The sequence below is a fragment of the Lynx canadensis genome, chromosome B1, assembly GCF_007474595.2.
Source record: "Lynx canadensis isolate LIC74 chromosome B1, mLynCan4.pri.v2, whole genome shotgun sequence".
NCBI classification, from domain to species: Eukaryota; Metazoa; Chordata; class Mammalia; order Carnivora; family Felidae; genus Lynx; species Lynx canadensis.
This window is the reverse complement of record NC_044306.2, coordinates 195034148-195051452: the sequence shown is the minus strand read 5'-3', so window position 1 is coordinate 195051452 and position 17305 is coordinate 195034148. Positions and strand designations below refer to the sequence as shown.

The following is a 17305-nucleotide window of genomic DNA, read 5'->3' as shown; positions in this document are numbered from 1 at the left end:
ATGGCTGAGTAATATTTCCTTGTATATGTGTATCACATCTACTTTATCCGTTCATCAGTTGATGGACATTTGAGGCTCTTTCCATAATTTGGCTATTGTTGATAGTGCTGCCATAAACATCGGGGTGCATGTGACCCTTTGAATCCATACTTGTGTATCCTTCGGGTAAATACCTCATAATTGCTGGATCGTAGGATAGTTCTATTTTTAGTTTCTTGAGGAACCTCCGCACTGTTTTCTAGAATGGCTGCACCAGCTTGCATTCCCACCAACAGTGTAAGAGGGTTCCCCTTTCTCCTCACACTCACCAACACCTATTGTTTCCTGTGTTGTTAGTTTTAGCCATTTTGACAGGTGTGAGGTGATATCTCCTTGTAGTTTTGATTTGTATTTCCCTGGTGATGAGTGATGTTGAATGTCTTTTCATGTGTCTGTTAGCCATATGGATATCTTCTTTGGAAAAATGTCTATTCATGTCTTCTGAACATTTTTTAACTGGATTATTTGGTTTTTGTATGTTCAGTTTGATAAGTTCTTTATAGATTTTGGATACTCACCCTTTGCCAAATATGTCATTTGCAAATATCTTCTCCCATTCAGTAGGTTGCCTTTTAGTTTTATTGATTGTTTTCCTTCCATATCTACCCTTTTTTATGCCAGCTTTTGGTCTTTATTGTCCTTATATTTAGTTAATGATTCTTATTATTATAACATCTTTTAGTTCCTCCTTTCCGTTATTTTTCTCTGTTTTGTTTCTCCGATATCCACGCTTTACTATTACAGTGTCTCCTCTGTCCATCCTTCCTGATCCACTCATTTCTAACCACTTTAACCACATTTGCTGTAAGTCTTCCTAAAGCACCAGAAAAGTTATCTTGCTTGAGCCCCTGTATCCAGTTTTTTGTTTTAATCACCCACTAAATAAAACATCTCCTTTAACTCGACATTCAAGGCTAAGTATTCTGGCTAGCCTCAAAACTGTTTTCTTGCCTTTACTCTCCTTATATCCAACATGTAGTAGTCAACCATGACTACTCTCTGTTTCTTAAATAAATTCACATTTTCCTCCTTTGTCCAGTGTGTCTCCTTCCACTTGGAAAATTTACTCAAAACCATGTTCTAACAAATATTTCAACTTAGAAGTATCTTACCCAATCTAATGCATGCACTCAGTAAATACCACTATCTTTCCCTTTTTACCACAGTTCCTATCCAGTTTCATTTAAGGATTTTAGAAATTATCCAGTTATTAGCCAGGTTACTCCTTCCTCCAGCAAACTTCCTCTGAAGTACTTTGGAGCTTTCTTATGACTATGTGCCATAGTTATATGTATAGATCTTATCTTTTCTAACTGTACATCCCCTGAGAGCAGGGGACTATATTTTATTAGGTCATTTAATTTTTTGATCCCCATGGAGTCTAGCATCAGGATTGCTGCGCAGTAGAGGGTTGTACAGGATGTGCCCTATATAAAGGGTCACCTCTGAAGGGTGGGCTCAGATGAGGACCAAAGTCCTAGAGGGGATGCCTTTTTCTGTTTTGCACATGTGCAGAAACCCTGTCTACCCTCTTACATAATTGTCACATGTGTGACCAATTAACCTTATATGCAAGTCTCCGTGTTGCCTTTGTCCTTACCGTGGTCTGCAAGTGGCTTTTTATTATGTCTTATCTATTTAGTCTGTGCCATTTCCCTTCTGCCACCAATTTCTCAAAGGTTTCTCCTATTACACATCCAGTTTAACCATCCCCATACCTCAGATTCTTGCTGCTTTCCATAAATAATTGAAGTGATCTAGTGTTTGCAGTATAATTGTTGTCATATGACTATGTTTATTTCTAAGTCATTCTTCAGACTGCTTCTCTTTTGAATCCAGGTAATTAAAACCTTAAACAATCTGAATTTCCCTTATTTTTTATATGCCTATGTCACCTTCATTGTTTAAGCCTTTGAATTTGTCATTCCTATCTTTATGCTTGACTTTGTCATATCTTTAAGATTCAAGTTATATTTGTTCTTATATTTTAGGTCGTTCTTCCCTCTTTCCAATAGATGATGGTCTGCTTGATGATGGCCATAATGATCAAGTTGGGGTTTTAAATTCTCCCACATGCTATTCTGCTCATCAAAATGGAGAACGAATAGAACGCTTCTCTCGAAAAGTTTTTGTTGGTGGTCTTCCTCCAGATATTGATGAAGGTAGGGTGATGATTTGAGTTTAAAACAAACAAACAGCTAAAATATAATGTGAATGGAGGTATACAATTTTTTTGCCTCTAGAGATTTTCATTCAGAATGGACATCCATTTCTATTTCAATATTTTATCACCTGTTGAAATGTTAAATCGCTAATTGGACAGTTTCAAGTTTTTTTCTTTATATGTTAAAATGCATATGGTTACTGTGAACATTTTTTTGTAAATAAGATGGTCATACAAAAATCTTTTCTTATAAAATTTAAAACCTGCTACATTACCATAATACAACACACACGAAATAAAGGTAACCAGCCATGAAACTCTCCCTGCAGTTCATGATAGTCAAAAGTTTAATTCCTTTAAGGATAAGTAGGCTTTTAGAAGCAGGTAAGAAAGAGGCAGTAAAACCCCAAAGGGTAATGGAAACAGCATAAACAGGAAATTCAGGTTATACAAAGGCATGTATAAACATGTGTAAAAAATATTCATGTGTAATAATAATAAAAGAAAATAATTCAGGGTAAAGATTTAAAAGTACTGAAACTGTCTTAATGTTTGTAAGGTTGTGGGAAATCTGCCACTCTTAGTAACAACTAATAGGATATTGCTACACTTTGAGACATTTTTCAGTTATGATTCAAATATCCACAAACTTATTCTAAGGACTCATTAGTATAATAAGGTTTTCATGTGATGAAATAACCTAGACCGTATCATTGGATTTGACCTAGGTGTATTTCAGTGAAACTACCTGACATGTGTCAGACCTTAGTATATTTTATGAGTATGATAACTTTATATGTCTTATTTGCACAGAACTTTCTTTCCCTATAAAATTTTACTTATTAAGCAGTAACAATCTCTTTATTTAACTTGATATACTGTTGGCGTGTTTTTCAAGGCAGTAATATTTATGGTTTGGTGTACTAAAATCCATTAGTATCCATACAGTGTTATATAAAATTTTAAAACTCACACTGAATTGACTGCTCTGGCCAATGTGCTGCTTAAAATTGAATTTATTTTGACTAAAATAGCTATTTAGTTCATATATCCTTTTAGTAAGGCTATTAGACATGTTTTGAGTTTTCATATTCTAGTTTATCTTAGGCTACTTGGTACTTTTAAACATTAAATCTTTAACTTATACAGGAATTTTTTTTAGAATGAACCATTAAAACTAATTCCTAATACATATTATTATACTTTTTTAGATGAAATAACTGCTAGCTTCAGAAGATTTGGGCCTTTGGTAGTAGATTGGCCTCATAAAGCAGAAAGCAAGTCCTATTTTCCACCAAAAGGTAAGAGTTTTTATTGTTGATATTTTCTAGGGAATCAGTTTTATGAGAGCAAATAAGATACTGTCAATTACTTTGTGTTTTCTTTTAGAATTGCATATCATCACACCTTTATATAAAACTAATAGAGTAATTTGTGAAGGCTGGTAATGTGTCAAAGTGAGGAAGAATGGTCCTTGTGACTATCCTCATTTCCTTTAAGGCAATCAGGAATCATAAGACACTTGTGCTATTATAAAAGATATGATGATTTGACAATGATTTCAGACTCAAACCAGCATTGAGTAATTTCTCCGTCTGAAGCATCCTTCTAAGTAACTTGGGTACAGACATATAAAAAAGTGTCCCTCTACACAGCGAAATTGAGATCTGTGTGAAGTGAGAAAAAATGTGTATAAACACATGAGTAGTATAAATATTGCAACATTTACTCAGGTGTTCCAAATAATAGCAGATAACAACAGAGCGATACTTAACTCTGTGGGTGAATTTAACAAGAGGAGAAAGTGGTCCAAAAACCCCATTATATGAAGAGAATACCTAGTTGTGTTAGTGACTTACTGCTAGGATACTACTGCGACCTGTCAGCGTAGCACAAGAGTCACAAATTACACTATCATTCACGAGCGAAGCAAAGCCACTGTCAGGGGAGAGAGGAAGTATCTCCCTGCCCATGATGAGCAGGGAGGTGAGGGGAGAGAATTTAACATGAATATAGTCAGGTTGTTGGTGGCAGATTCTCTGAAGTGAATAAAATGAAAGGGGGAGGTTGAGAAACTGAGATTTTTCTTTGAACATCGTTGAAATATAATTTAGAAGGAAAAAAAAAAAACACTCACTCATGACTGAATGAATTTTCAAGCCTGGAAAGAGACTCCAGTAAACCTGCTAAATGGTCTGATTTTGGGTCTGAGAAAGAATAGTTCTGGCATACAAAAACTAGTTAAAGATTTCTGAATGAATTATATGGGCCATCTCCACTTTTTGTCATTGAGAATTCTAGAACCTCCATTACTAGTTCATGTAGATTTTTAGAGAAATGAAATCATTCATTCATGTGATTCTTATTTTACACCTTAAGATCTTAAGGAATCAAGAGTATCTTTTGAGCAGGATTCTGAGTCCCAGGCCTCTATAAAAATCTGATTAAAGCTATGTACCTTTTTCCATGTAACCCTAAAGTTTCACCCAATTGTGGAGTTTACTGGACTTGGAGGCCCTGATACTTGGTTTAGAGAGAAAATTCGCTCCATATAGATGTAGACGTTCATTTGTTAGCTGAGTTTTAATCTATTGTTGTCCATTGTTTTACTCCCTTGTCCTTTTATAAAGCTTATTGAGTGTTCAGTAAAAATGCCAGTTAGTTTCTGATGTTCCTGCTCAAGTTACCACTACGGTGGCCTACTTCAGGAATGTGACTAGTCTGTCCATACCTCTGGCTGTCTCCAGTTTTTCTCCCACGGTACAGCTAGAGTAATCTCTCTGAAAATTCACCTGATAGTGCTATTCCACTGACCCTCTACTTAAAACCCTTCAGTGGTTTCTTTTATTGTTAGAATAAAGGCAAAAATGCATTTGCCCTGCCCAGCCTTCCTATCTCTCTGGTTTCTTCTACCGCTGTTGCTTCTGGCTGCCTTCTGGTTCCCAAAACTGGCCTTGTTCTTTCCTACCTCAGGGCCCTTACGTATGGTGTTGTCTCTCCCCGAAGGTTCTTCTCATGGGCCTTTATCTACATATCCCCTGCTTATTTCAGTTTAAATATTTGTTACTCACAGGAAACTTTCAGGACCGACCTAACGGTTCACATCCTCCTGTTTTAGGTTCTCCTAGCACTGTTCAGCCCTTTCATAGCACTGGTCACAACTGCAATGTTAGATCTTTATAATTCTACAAATCTGTGACAATTTTATTAATTTCCAGTTCTTGTCTTAGTCTATAGGACTATGCCTTTACTCATCTTTCTATTCTTGGTAATTCACAGAATGATAATTGACTAACAAATGATATAAACAACAATAAATACCATAGAATAGAGAGATTCCTTTGACCTGAAATAGGTAGTTAAGACCTCACTGAGAAGTTTTGAACAAAATCTAAAGGGTACTGTGCAATTTAGATAGACATCAAGAAGTTGAACAGAGTTCCAGGAAAGAATTGAAATATAGTTTTAGAAAGGAAGGAGAATTGGTTTGTGTGGAGACAGGTGTCCATTTTTTGCCTGAGTTTTTTTCATATAATAGGATGGTGGACTCGAAGCCTGGAAAGATGCGTTGGCACAAATTTAATCAAACGCAATGGTTGCTGTCTTTGTTGCTATTGTTGTCATTGTCATTGTGGTTTTTGTGGTGATGGTTAGTTTATTTTCTGAAACTGGAAAGCAAACAACACAAAACTCACAAAAGTAGCACTGGCAAATCATAGTTTTTTTGGTACAACTATAGTTAATTGTCATCGCCAAAGGCCAGTGTTCCCAAGCCTTGTTCTCTCAAGCAGTGTGGTCATTGTTGTAATTCATTTTCCGTGGTTTGGAAAACACTGGTATGAAAGCATCCAGTTAGCGAAGCTGCCTTGTGATTAAGGCAGTGCCATGAGCCCTTGGATACCGAGCCACACATGTACATGTGTTTTCTTTACAGTGAATGAGGCTCACCCTATGTGGGTATCAATTCACTGTATAGTATGTGTTTGGTAAGAGTATTTTAATACTAAATGGCTTGCCTTAGCTAGATCATAATTTACCTGCCACGCTGCCTAATTAGTTTTGTGATACAAAACGTTTCGTCCCTAATAATCACACAAATAATTAAGCAATATTAAGAACACTGAATATAAAGTATTACTTTAAAACCAAGTAAAATGAAAATATTAGTATCAAAAATTAATATCACAAATCTTAACGTTAAAAATACTAAATTTAAAATATGATTTTAGTAAATTGGTTGTATAACCTATCAGTTATTACAGAAGTTATAACTCTCAAATCCTTAGCTTGTATCAAAATTAAAGCCTTCACCAGTATGCATTTTTTATTTTTTTAGGCATATTTAAATTATTTCTAGCAATTGAAAAGGTCTAAGATGTGTTTTTTAATCTTGTATAATCATACCTTTGGAAGTTTCTATTTGCATAGGTTAGTTTGATGGCTTTATTTATGCAATCAGGTATTATAATTTTATTAAAATAAAGCACTTTTGTGTCACAATCGACCTTTGTGGCAATTACAGCCATTGTTAGCAATAAAGCTGTGTGTTTAGATTTCAACATAAAACATGACCTCACACTTACCATTCATTGCATGATGGAACAGATGTGCATGGCCTGCTCGATGACTTCTTCATAATGGAACCAGATTACAGTTCTCCAGGTTTGTTTGCATAGAAATCTTGCCAAGACAAAGGGGTATTTTTTGGTCATTTAGTTCTCAGCTTCTAGGAATAATCGTGTAATGGTGAACTTGCAGTGTAAACTTTGGTACCTTCTTTTTATAATGAAGTCTATTCTGCTTAAAGATTGACCACTGGTTATCACAAAGAGAGGAGGAAGGGCATATTTCCCAAAGGTACAGAAACTAAGCAAGAGCTTGGATCCAAAGTCCAAACATAGTCTCCAGACTATGTGAAAGGAGTGTTCCGCTGCTTATCCAACTTGAGGCTTGATTTGAAAGTTCTAACCCACGCTGAAGGAACCCGTTTCATTCCAACCTCCTTAAGGTAGTTTTCTTAGTATCATTTTGAAGTTGTCTTGCTGTGGACTTTTCTCCTCCTCATGGAAATTCTTGGGCCTTTCCAAGTATGCTCTAGTCCCAAGTATGCGCCAGAACATGTCTTACCCTGAGGGCATTTATAGGAATCTTCAGCTTCTAACGTTAGTGTGTTAATCTTGCCAAGTTCTTTTCTTTTTTAATTTTTTAATGTTTTATTTATTTTTGAGAGAGAGACCGATCATAAGTGGGGGATGGGCAGAGAGAGAGGGAGACACAAAATCCAAAGCAGGCTCCGGGCTCTGAGCTGTCGGCACAGAGCCTGACTTGGGCCTTGAACCCACGAACTGTGAGATCATGACCTGAGCCAATGTTGGACACTTAAGTGACTGAGCCACCCAGGCCCCCCAACCTTGCCAAGTTCTTTAAGAAGACAGTATCATGGGAGATCTTAGGGGCTGTCCCGGGTTTAAAATTACTCCACCAGCTACTTGCTTATGTGACTGACTTTGGGCAAGTAATTTAGACTTGTTATGAAAATCATGTGACATAATTTATGTAAAGCTCTTAGCACAATATTGAATAGCACATACTCTATAGAAGATAGCTAATTAATGAGTATCTGTTTTGTGTGTATTCCATAGGATGATAATCATGTTCTCCTTTGGAAAGTGTAATGGTTCTAGTTCTATTTGACAGTTAACTTTTTTCTTTTCTAATAGCATGTATTTTCTAAACAGTACTGAAGTTTGGGGTGAAATCACTTACCTTCACATAATTGCCTTATTTTTAATGGTTATTACAGGCTATGCATTCCTTCTCTTTCAAGAAGAGAGCTCAGTTCAGGCACTAATTGATGCTTGTATTGAAGAGGATGGAAAACTCTATCTCTGTGTTTCCAGCCCCACCATCAAGGACAAACCAGTAAGTAAATACTACTTGAACTTTAGTTTACAAATGCAAGTTTACCAAAAACTGTTCTGAGACCATTGTTAGTGATAGAAAAAATTAAAAAAGAAAAAAAGAAATTAAAAAGAAAGTTAAACTGCCATATTAAGAGTTCAGTTTTTAAAAATTTGGATAATTTTCAGTATCTAGGTTAAAAAAATAATTTGTTTTGAAATCCAACTATCTAAACTTTTGAAAACTGAAAGGACCACTGTTAATTGGCACAAAGCAGCATGAGCTATCAAGGGAATAAGACCCATTGCAGTAATGTAATTTTCTTCATAGGTTCAGATCCGCCCCTGGAATTTAAGTGACAGTGATTTTGTGATGGATGGTTCTCAGCCTTTGGATCCTCGAAAAACAATTTTTGTTGGAGGTGTTCCTAGGCCATTAAGGGCTGGTAAGTAGAATGTTAACAAATGTGGCTTCTTTAAAAAAAAAAAAAATTAAATATTAATTCAGTAAACATCTGGGAGCTATTGTGTGCCTGTCCCTATTGGGTGGGCAGGGGCAGATTCCTCATGTTCCAGTAGTTGTTCACTACAGAATCCTGAGAAGCATTCTTGAAACCATCGAGTCACTGGAGAAGTGGACATTCATCTATCAATATTATAATCGTTAACTCCAAGCAGACTCTATAAGCAGAATCCAAATACTTCTGACTTCTTAAGTATAATTCTCTAAGATAGAAGGATTTCGGCTGTGTTTGTTTTTTTTTTTTTTTTTAATTTTTTTTTTTTTCAACGTTTATTTATTTTTGGGACAGAGAGAGACAGAGCATGAATGGGGGAGGGGCAGAGAGAGAGGGAGACACAGAATCGGAAACAGGCTCCAGGCTCTGAGCCATCAGCCCAGAGCCCGACGCGGGGCTCGAACTCACGGACCGCGAGATCGTGACCTGGCTGAAGTCGGACGCTTAACCGACTGCGCCACCCAGGCGCCCCTCGGCTGTGTTTGTTTTATGTGGGTTGATTCAGATATCTGAAGAAGAAATACGGGATTTTTTTTAAATAGTGCTTTGATAAGTAATAAATTTCTGCTCATCAATAACCAGGAACCATTTACCAGTCGATGCCATATAGGAACATAATTTATAGACCTAAATACCCACTGTGCAAGCATGTTCTGTGATTCCGTGTGCCTGTGAGTGTGTTAGTGCCTTCCACCACTGGAAAACATCCTCTTCCAGTATAGGAGATGCATGTTAAAAGAACCATTCATACATGTGAATACTTCTAGAACATAACTGCTACAAAGAAAGACCACAGAGAATAAAAGAGCATATAGCCCAGGAATGTGGTGCCATCTGATCTTTAAGACACACTTGAATTTTAGCTGACCTACAAGAACAGAAGGAGAAGAGTTGGGGTGGCAGAAGGGTTTTGAGAACTGTGTTTCACACAAAGGGAATAGCATATTCAAAGATTGTTAGTGGAGGGAAGCAGAATGTGTTGGAGGAACTGAAAGAAGGCCAGAGTGGGTGACTAGGGGTATAAGGAGGGAGGGGAAAGGCACAAAAAGGCATTGAAAATGTGAATGAGAGTCAGGTCATATAAGTTTAATAAGCTGATTAGGCATTTACCCTCAAAGCCAAGGGAAAACAGTGAAGAGTTTTAGATAAGTGTAGCTAGCGACACATTTAGGGGGCAGCCGAGTTGGGAGTAGATACAGGTAGACCATGTTAGCAGCCTGTCTTTGCGGGACAGGAGACAGATAATGGGAGCTTGGATTGGAGGTGGCAGTGGTGAGAGAGCAGAATGGATGCATGTTCCTGTTCATTTGTGAGGTAAACACAAAGACTGACTTTCAGCTTTCAGTCTTCAGCTACTACATAGATAGTGAGATAAAGGACCCTAAGAAGGAAGATTGTGGTCTTGGTTTTGAAGGCAAGTTTCTGGTACCCTGTAGAGCTAAGTAGAAATTTCAGTTCAGCCATTTGTATCTGGTATCTTCTTTAAAAGAATCCCTCTTGCTACTGTTTTGAAAATCAATTTTGAGGGGCGCCTGGGTGGCTCAGTCAGTTAAGCGTCTGACTTTGGCTCAGGTCATGATCTCGCGGTCCACAAGTTCGAGCCCCGCATCTGGCTCTGTGCTGACAGCTCAGAGCCTGGAGCCTGTTTCAGATTCTGTGTCTCCCTCTCTCTCTGACCCTCCCCTGTTCATGCTCTGTCTCTCTCTATCTCAAAAATAAATAAACGTTAAAAAATTAAAAAAAAAAAAAAAAGAAAATCAATTTTGAGGGGCCCTGCTGCTGTTTTGACTGTAAATCAAAAGCAAAGAGATAAGGCTATTGCCACAATCCAGAGGAAAAATAATAATAGCTTGGAACAGGATGTTAGGAATGGAGGTGAGGAGATTGGATTTTAGATATGTCTTGAAAATCAGGTTCATAGGATTGCATGCACAGTGGGGGGAAAAAGAAAATATGATGAAACCAAGGCTCTTGGCAGCTTCATCTTTCATATTAGTTACCAGCTGAGTCAGCAAAACCTCATTAGAGCAGATTTAATGGGACGATGGAATATTAGGAGTGCCATTTCGAACATACTATGTGATAAGGTCTGTTAAATGTCAATATGCAATGTCCATCATTGCATAGATGAGTTTGGAGTCCAGAGAAGAGGCCTGGGCTGGAGACAGGAATTTAGGAGCTGGAAACGAGTAGATGGCATTTAAAGCCATGACATGGGATGAAGCCACCAAAGCTACAAGTGTAGAGAGAAACCCACACACTGGAACTTAGGGTACTCTGACATTGAAAAGTCAAGGAGTGGAGGAAGAACCAGCAAGAAAGACTAAGAAGGAATTACAGTGAGGTCATAGGAAAATTAGTGGAATAATGTGTCTTGGAAGCCAGATGGAGAAAGTATTTCAAGGAAAAGGAAGAGATTAACTAGGTTCAGTGCTGCTGATTGACCATTGTATTCGGCAATGGCATGAGAAATTAAAATGGAGTCATAGGGTGAAAGTCAAGCTATAAAGGGTTGAACGAGGAATGGGAAGACAGAGATTGGGTAGTATAAGAAAAAAAAATTAGTAATTTGGCTATAAAGGGGAACATAGAAATTAAGCAGTCACTGAGAGGGAGAAAAATAGAGTTGAGATTTTTTTTTTTTTTTTTTTTTTTTTTTTTAAGATGGGGAATAAGCCAGTATAGATGAAAAACTGGTGATACACTAAGGAGAGAAGAGAATTGCCAGGTGACTCTGTAGTGATAGCAGGTTGGGTCCAATATGCAGGTGAAAGGATTGGATTTAGAAAACAGCATGAAACTATCCTGTTGACTTTTCCTTTTTAAGAAAGACTTAAATATTTTTGATTTACTGGGTTGTCTCACCTTTGATGGGAACTTCTTTTTCTTTTCAAGTGGAACTTGCTATGATCATGGACCGGCTGTATGGTGGAGTTTGTTATGCAGGAATCGATACAGATCCTGAGCTAAAGTACCCAAAAGGTGCTGGTCGAGTTGCTTTCTCCAATCAGCAGAGCTATATTGCTGCCATCAGTGCTCGGTTCGTTCAACTTCAGCATGGGGATATTGATAAACGCGTAAGTTACCTATTGGGAAATCATTTGACAACATCCTCTAATGTGCTGAGTCAGTAATATAATTCAAACACTTTATTTTTTTATACTTTTTTTTTTTTTTTTTAACTCTTAGAGTTAAAAGAGTATTACATCAAAATATCCCTGCAGTGCCTGGGTGGCTCAGTCAGTTAAGCATCTGACTTTGGCTCAGCATGATCTCACAGTTCAGGGGTTTGAGCCTGCATCAGGCTCTGTGCTTACAGCCTGGAGCCTGCTTCGGATTCTGTCTCCCTCCCTCTCTTTGCCCCTTCCCTGGTCATGCTCTGTCTCTCTCTTTTTCTCTCTGTCTCTGTCTCTCTCTCTGTCTCTCTCTCTCAAAAATAAACATTAAAAAAATTTTTTTTAATATATCCCTGAAATGTAAAATTATTGAACATACTTTGAACTTTAGATACAATATTCAAAATATAAATGTCATTGTAAAAGCATGTCAAGTTTTGTGGTTGTTTTTGTTTTTGTTTTTTGTTTTTTATCCACCAGTGAAGTCTTAATATCCTTCTTACCATGGAGGCAGAGCTTGTTTTAAGAGTTTGTACCCTGAAGCCAGACTGCCCGGGTTCCGGTTTCTACCATGTGCTCTGTAATCCTCAAGAAATTAACCCTCAGTGTGCCTTCTTTCCCTCACTTAATCAGATAGAAAGCACTATTGGTATCATCGTGTCTCTTTCACAGTTATTTTGAGGATTAAGTGAGTTCACAGATGCAGGAGCACTTAGAGTTTGGCACTGAGTGTTATTTAAGTGTTTTTATTTTTTATTTATCATAAAATTTAAAATAAAAATACACTCTGTGTATTTCCCTTAATATACACAATAATAAACCTACAAATAAACTAAACCTACAAAATAATTATCCCAGGGGCGCCCAGGTGTCTCAGTCCTAATAAGCGTCTGACTCCTGATTTCACCTCAGGTCTTGATTTCACGGTTCATTGGTTCTAGCCGCATGTCGAGTTCTTTGCTGACAGTGCAGGGCCTGCTTGGGATTCTCTCTCTCTCTCTCTCTCTCTCTCTCTCTCTCTCTCTCTCTCTCTCTCAAAATAAATAAATAAACTTTAAAAAGCTTCTCCTAAACTTTAAAACATTCACTCTTTAATAGCATTGTTTAGATCATCATAATAAGAACTTTTTAGGAGGTCCTATGAATGTTAACTAACAGCCAGCCCATTGAATAATTGCTGAGTGATAGCACTGATTACCATCCAAAATAGGGGAAAGGAGTGACCGAAACTCAATTGTTCACTTACAAATCTGTTTCATACTAAAATCTATTCATAGTTCCTGTATATAGCTAAGCGGTATTCCTAAACAATCATGGTTGCTTTGTAGTACAGATGAGGTATACTAAGAATATGAGATAAATTAACTTTTATGTCCAAAGTGGTAGATATAACTTGAGTGCATATTTATTATCCCAGTGTAACAGTTTCTTGAAGTTTCTTCTCCAAAGCTGTCTGTATATAAAAAGACTATTTTGGAGGCAGGGGAGCTGGTTAAGGAATATGGATTGACTAGACCATGGACTCTAAAGGTAGTCATCAATTTAATTACCAATTACCAATTTCTAAATTACCATTTAGAAAAAAAAAAGTACAGCATAGTTTCAGTTCATACATGCAGAGGTTTTTGGTTTGTTTTTTTGCACTGTTACTTAAAATGTTGCAAAAAAATAAATAAGTGGAGGGTCTCTGTTTTAATTCCAACATGCACAAAAATTGGTTGAACTGGAGTCCCTCTAACCCAGTGGTTTTCACCCTCAGCTGCACGTTAAAGTCCCCTGGGAATTCAGAAAAATCTTGACATCTGGGTCCTCCCTCCACCCCAATTCTGTTGTAATTGGTGGGGGCAGCAGGAATTTATAAAGCTCCCAAGTGATTCCAGTGTGCATGGGTGCTTGAGACCACCTATCTAGTCTAACCTTGACTTTTGCGGAGAAGCGAGCCTATTGACTGAGGAAGTTACTTACATTGTATGTAATTGTAGTTATTTAACATGCAGAAGCATAGGGAAAATTGGTGGAGGGTCAAACCTCATCTTTCTTTGTTTCCAAAATGATAGTGAAGGATCAATTATTTGGGGAAGAGTATTGATTCTTAAAGAGCAACTGAAAACACATACATGCCATCTTAAAAAGGATGAAATGTTTATTTTTTAAGGTATGTGTTACTAAGGTATATTTTGAATTCTTTTTGAAATAATTTGAGGGGTGCGTGGCTGACTCAGTAAGTAGAGTATGCGACTCTTAATCTCAGGTTGTGAGAACTCAACATTGGGTGTAGAGAGTACTTAAAAAATTAAATCTTTAAAAAAAAAAAGAATTTGAGCCTTAAGAATTCTGTAAGTCACCTGTATTATTTATAAAAAAAAAATTAAACCATTAACCTTTATGCCTTTCATGTCTCTACTATGAATATAGTTATGAAACCATAAAAACAGATTAATTTTACATTTATAACTGATAACCCAAAGGTTTGGAGAAGACTAAAATTGTTTATTCAGAAAATAAAAGTTTATTCAGGCTACTTTTTTGGCTCAGGAGCAAATCAGGGTTTAATGCCTATCTCCTCAATTGCTAGGAAACACAGTCACCACAAAGGTGTAATTCATTATAATTTTTGTATGTTACTCCATGAGTAATATCATTCACTGTGCCTTCTGGTACTTACTGAAGGGAGTTGTGTTATGCCTCAAGGTGGATAACTAAATATTATTTCATTAGTTATGACAGAGTATTACAGATAGGTTCTTCTGAAGTAAAATAAGGAAAAGCATCATAATAGAAAATAAAAATAGGTACAGAACTGATGAAACTCAGACTCCTCACATATGCAAGAGATTAATTTTTAGAGATTATTCGTCAAAAATAAGGTTTGATTATACTCCAAAATCATAAATTTGAAATCAAATTTTCTATTTTTGAAGTCTGTGATTTTGAAAGTGAGTAGATTGGCTTCATGAAATAATATCTAGAATTTTAAAACATAAATAACTGAAATCATTGCATTTTCGTATTTTATTCAGCAGTTTTACATTAAGTAACTCCTGAGCACCAGGCATTTTAATGAGGTATTATGGAAATGAAGTAAACCACACAGATACTCTGTCTTTAATTAGCTTAAAATCTTATGGTAAAAGCAAGAGATAAAATCATGAGAGAGAAACTTAGCACACATAAGTGTACCACATTTACTCAAATATAGTTTCTACTTTGTGCTAGAGATTCTGCTAGGTCCTGGGAACTAAGAAGTGAGCAGATGCTTTCCCTGTGCCCATTTTGTTTATCATCTAGTAAAATGAAATCCAGTAAGTCTCTTGCTACTTTGAGATATTCTTTGATAATTTAATTATAGTTATAATATTATATCATATAAGAATAGTGTTATAACTATATACACATAAAAATATTATAATGATAATGAATCAAAAATGGCAGCCTGGCAATCAAGATAGAATTCATAAAGGAAAAAAGTTGAAACATAAAGATTGAGCATAAAAATTTTTAAATTGGTGTCAAAGATCTTTTTAAAAACCAAAGGCCAATGGAAAAAAGGTTTAAAATCTTTAACTGGCAATGAGTAATTATTAAAAAAAAAAAAAACCCTCCAGCAGGAAGATATGCAAAAGATACAGACAGTGCAGAAAAGCAAAATGTTCAATGTACATAAAATATGTTTATCCAGCCCTAGTCCATGAAATGCAAATATAAACAACTTAATTCCATTACCTTTCTTTCAGATGTTTGTTTTACAGTTCTTGTCATCAACTTTTAGATTTTTTTCCTGTTTGTTGTTGCTGTTGTTACAAATAATGCTTCAGAAAATACCCTTATAGGGGTATCTGGGTGGCTCAGTCGGTTAAGCGTCCGACTCTTGGTTCAGCTCAGGTCATGATCTCAGTTCATGGGACTGAGCCCCACATTGGACTCTGCACTGACAACACAGAGCCCGCTTGGGATTCTCTCTCTGTTTCTCTGCCCCTCCCCCATTCACACGTGTGTGTACACACACACTCCCTATCTCAAACATTTTTTTAAAAAGAAGATACTAGGGGCGCCTCGGTGGCTCAGTCGGTTAAGTGTCCGACTTCAGCTCAGGTCGTGAGCCGGTTCATGAGTTCGAGCCTCACGTCCAGCTCTGTAATGACAGCTCAAAGCCTGGAACCTGCTTCCAATTCTGCCTCCCTCTCTCTCTCTGCCCCTCCCCTGCTTGCACTCTCTCACTCAAAAATTAACAAACATTAAAAAAAATTGTTTTAAATAAATAAAAGAAAATATCCTTACATATTCATTTTCTGCATACATGCAAGTATTCATACGTTCAGAATAGAAATTGTTGGGTTGGTATTTTATACTTTGGGCAAGCACTACTTTACCTCTAACCAAGCCACTTAAACACTCAGTTTTCCCCTCCTGTCCCCAGGAAAGGCTGAGGTCTGAGGCTGCCGGGCACCGTCCAGACGAAGCTGGTAGCCCTCCACTGGGAAGGTTATTACAGCAGGCAGCACTGGCTTATAGAGTCTGCTGTGTGCCAGGCTCTGTCCTGAATGCTTTTTTACCTGCATAATCTAATCCTCACAACTCTGTGAAGCAGGTGCTAGTATTCTCACTTGACAGACCTGGAAACTGAGCTTTAAGAGACTTAGCGCCCCGAGCTGAGTAGAGTCTGAGGTCTTCTCCTGAGTCAGGCCTTCTCAGTGGGCCTTTGATTTTATATCTGAGAAACTCACTGACGTCTAGACACGCCCGTAACGAGATTATCCACAGTTCTGGTCTGTGTGTGTGCCAAGGAGGCACCAGCAGGGTACAGACGGAAGTGCTGCGCTGCCCGGCGGCCGTGGGGTTGGGCCGGCTCTTGGGTGGTATCAGAATGAAGGGGAAGGTGCGAAAACCACTCGTCTCCATGCCCTTCTCTTTCTCACTCACAGTCACCGCCCCCTCCCCAGAATATTAACACGCTTTTAAAGATGGCACTTCACCAAAGGTGAGGGTAGAATGTTAGATTTACAGGATTAGCTGTCTTTGAAAAACATAGTAAACACCACTCAGTTTATAGTCCTCTGAAGAAAACATCAAAATAAAATAAAGTTACCCAAACTAAAACCAAGTGCTCGTTTAATCACGTGGTCATTTATGAACATGAAACGTCTTGTAAAAAGATGATTAGTGCAAGAACAGAGTGGCCTCACTGTTGTTGGTTTTGTTTCGCTTTGTATTTACCTACTACATGGGAAAGCTCTTTCCCTGGGAAGCTGCCTACTTCCTCGAGGTTAAATGCGGGTCCCGTTCTTGAGAACACTGAACATTTTAAATTCGCTGCAGCGGTTTCTGAAGCAGGCTTCGTGAGACCTCTTTTGCCCTCTCGTTCCAGGTGGAGGTGAAGCCATATGTGCTAGATGACCAGATGTGTGATGAATGCCAGGGCGCGCGCTGCGGTGGAAAATTTGCTCCCTTTTTCTGTGCCAATGTCACTTGCCTGCAGTATTACTGTGAGTTTTGTTGGGCAAATATCCACTCTCGCGCAGGACGTGAGTTCCATAAGCCATTGGTAAAGGAAGGTGCTGATCGCCCACG

General features: G+C 37.6%; 1 protein-coding gene across 7 annotated transcripts in view; it reads left to right on the top strand.

Annotated features, from left to right (window-relative positions):
• The window catches only part of CPEB2 (cytoplasmic polyadenylation element binding protein 2), a 73582-nt gene that overhangs the window by 52443 nt on the left and 3834 nt on the right, over positions 1 to 17305 (top strand). For all 7 annotated transcript variants that reach the window (XM_030314182.2, XM_030314181.2, XM_030314185.2 and 4 more), the window contains 6 exons: positions 2031 to 2201; positions 3415 to 3504; positions 8007 to 8125; positions 8435 to 8549; positions 11517 to 11698; positions 17103 to 17305. The exon at positions 17103 to 17305 is cut by the window's right edge and continues 3834 nt beyond it. In XM_030314182.2, the coding sequence (XP_030170042.1) occupies positions 2031 to 2201; positions 3415 to 3504; positions 8007 to 8125; positions 8435 to 8549; positions 11517 to 11698; positions 17103 to 17305 (880 nt within the window). The remainder of the gene's footprint in view (positions 1 to 2030; positions 2202 to 3414; positions 3505 to 8006; positions 8126 to 8434; positions 8550 to 11516; positions 11699 to 17102) is intronic.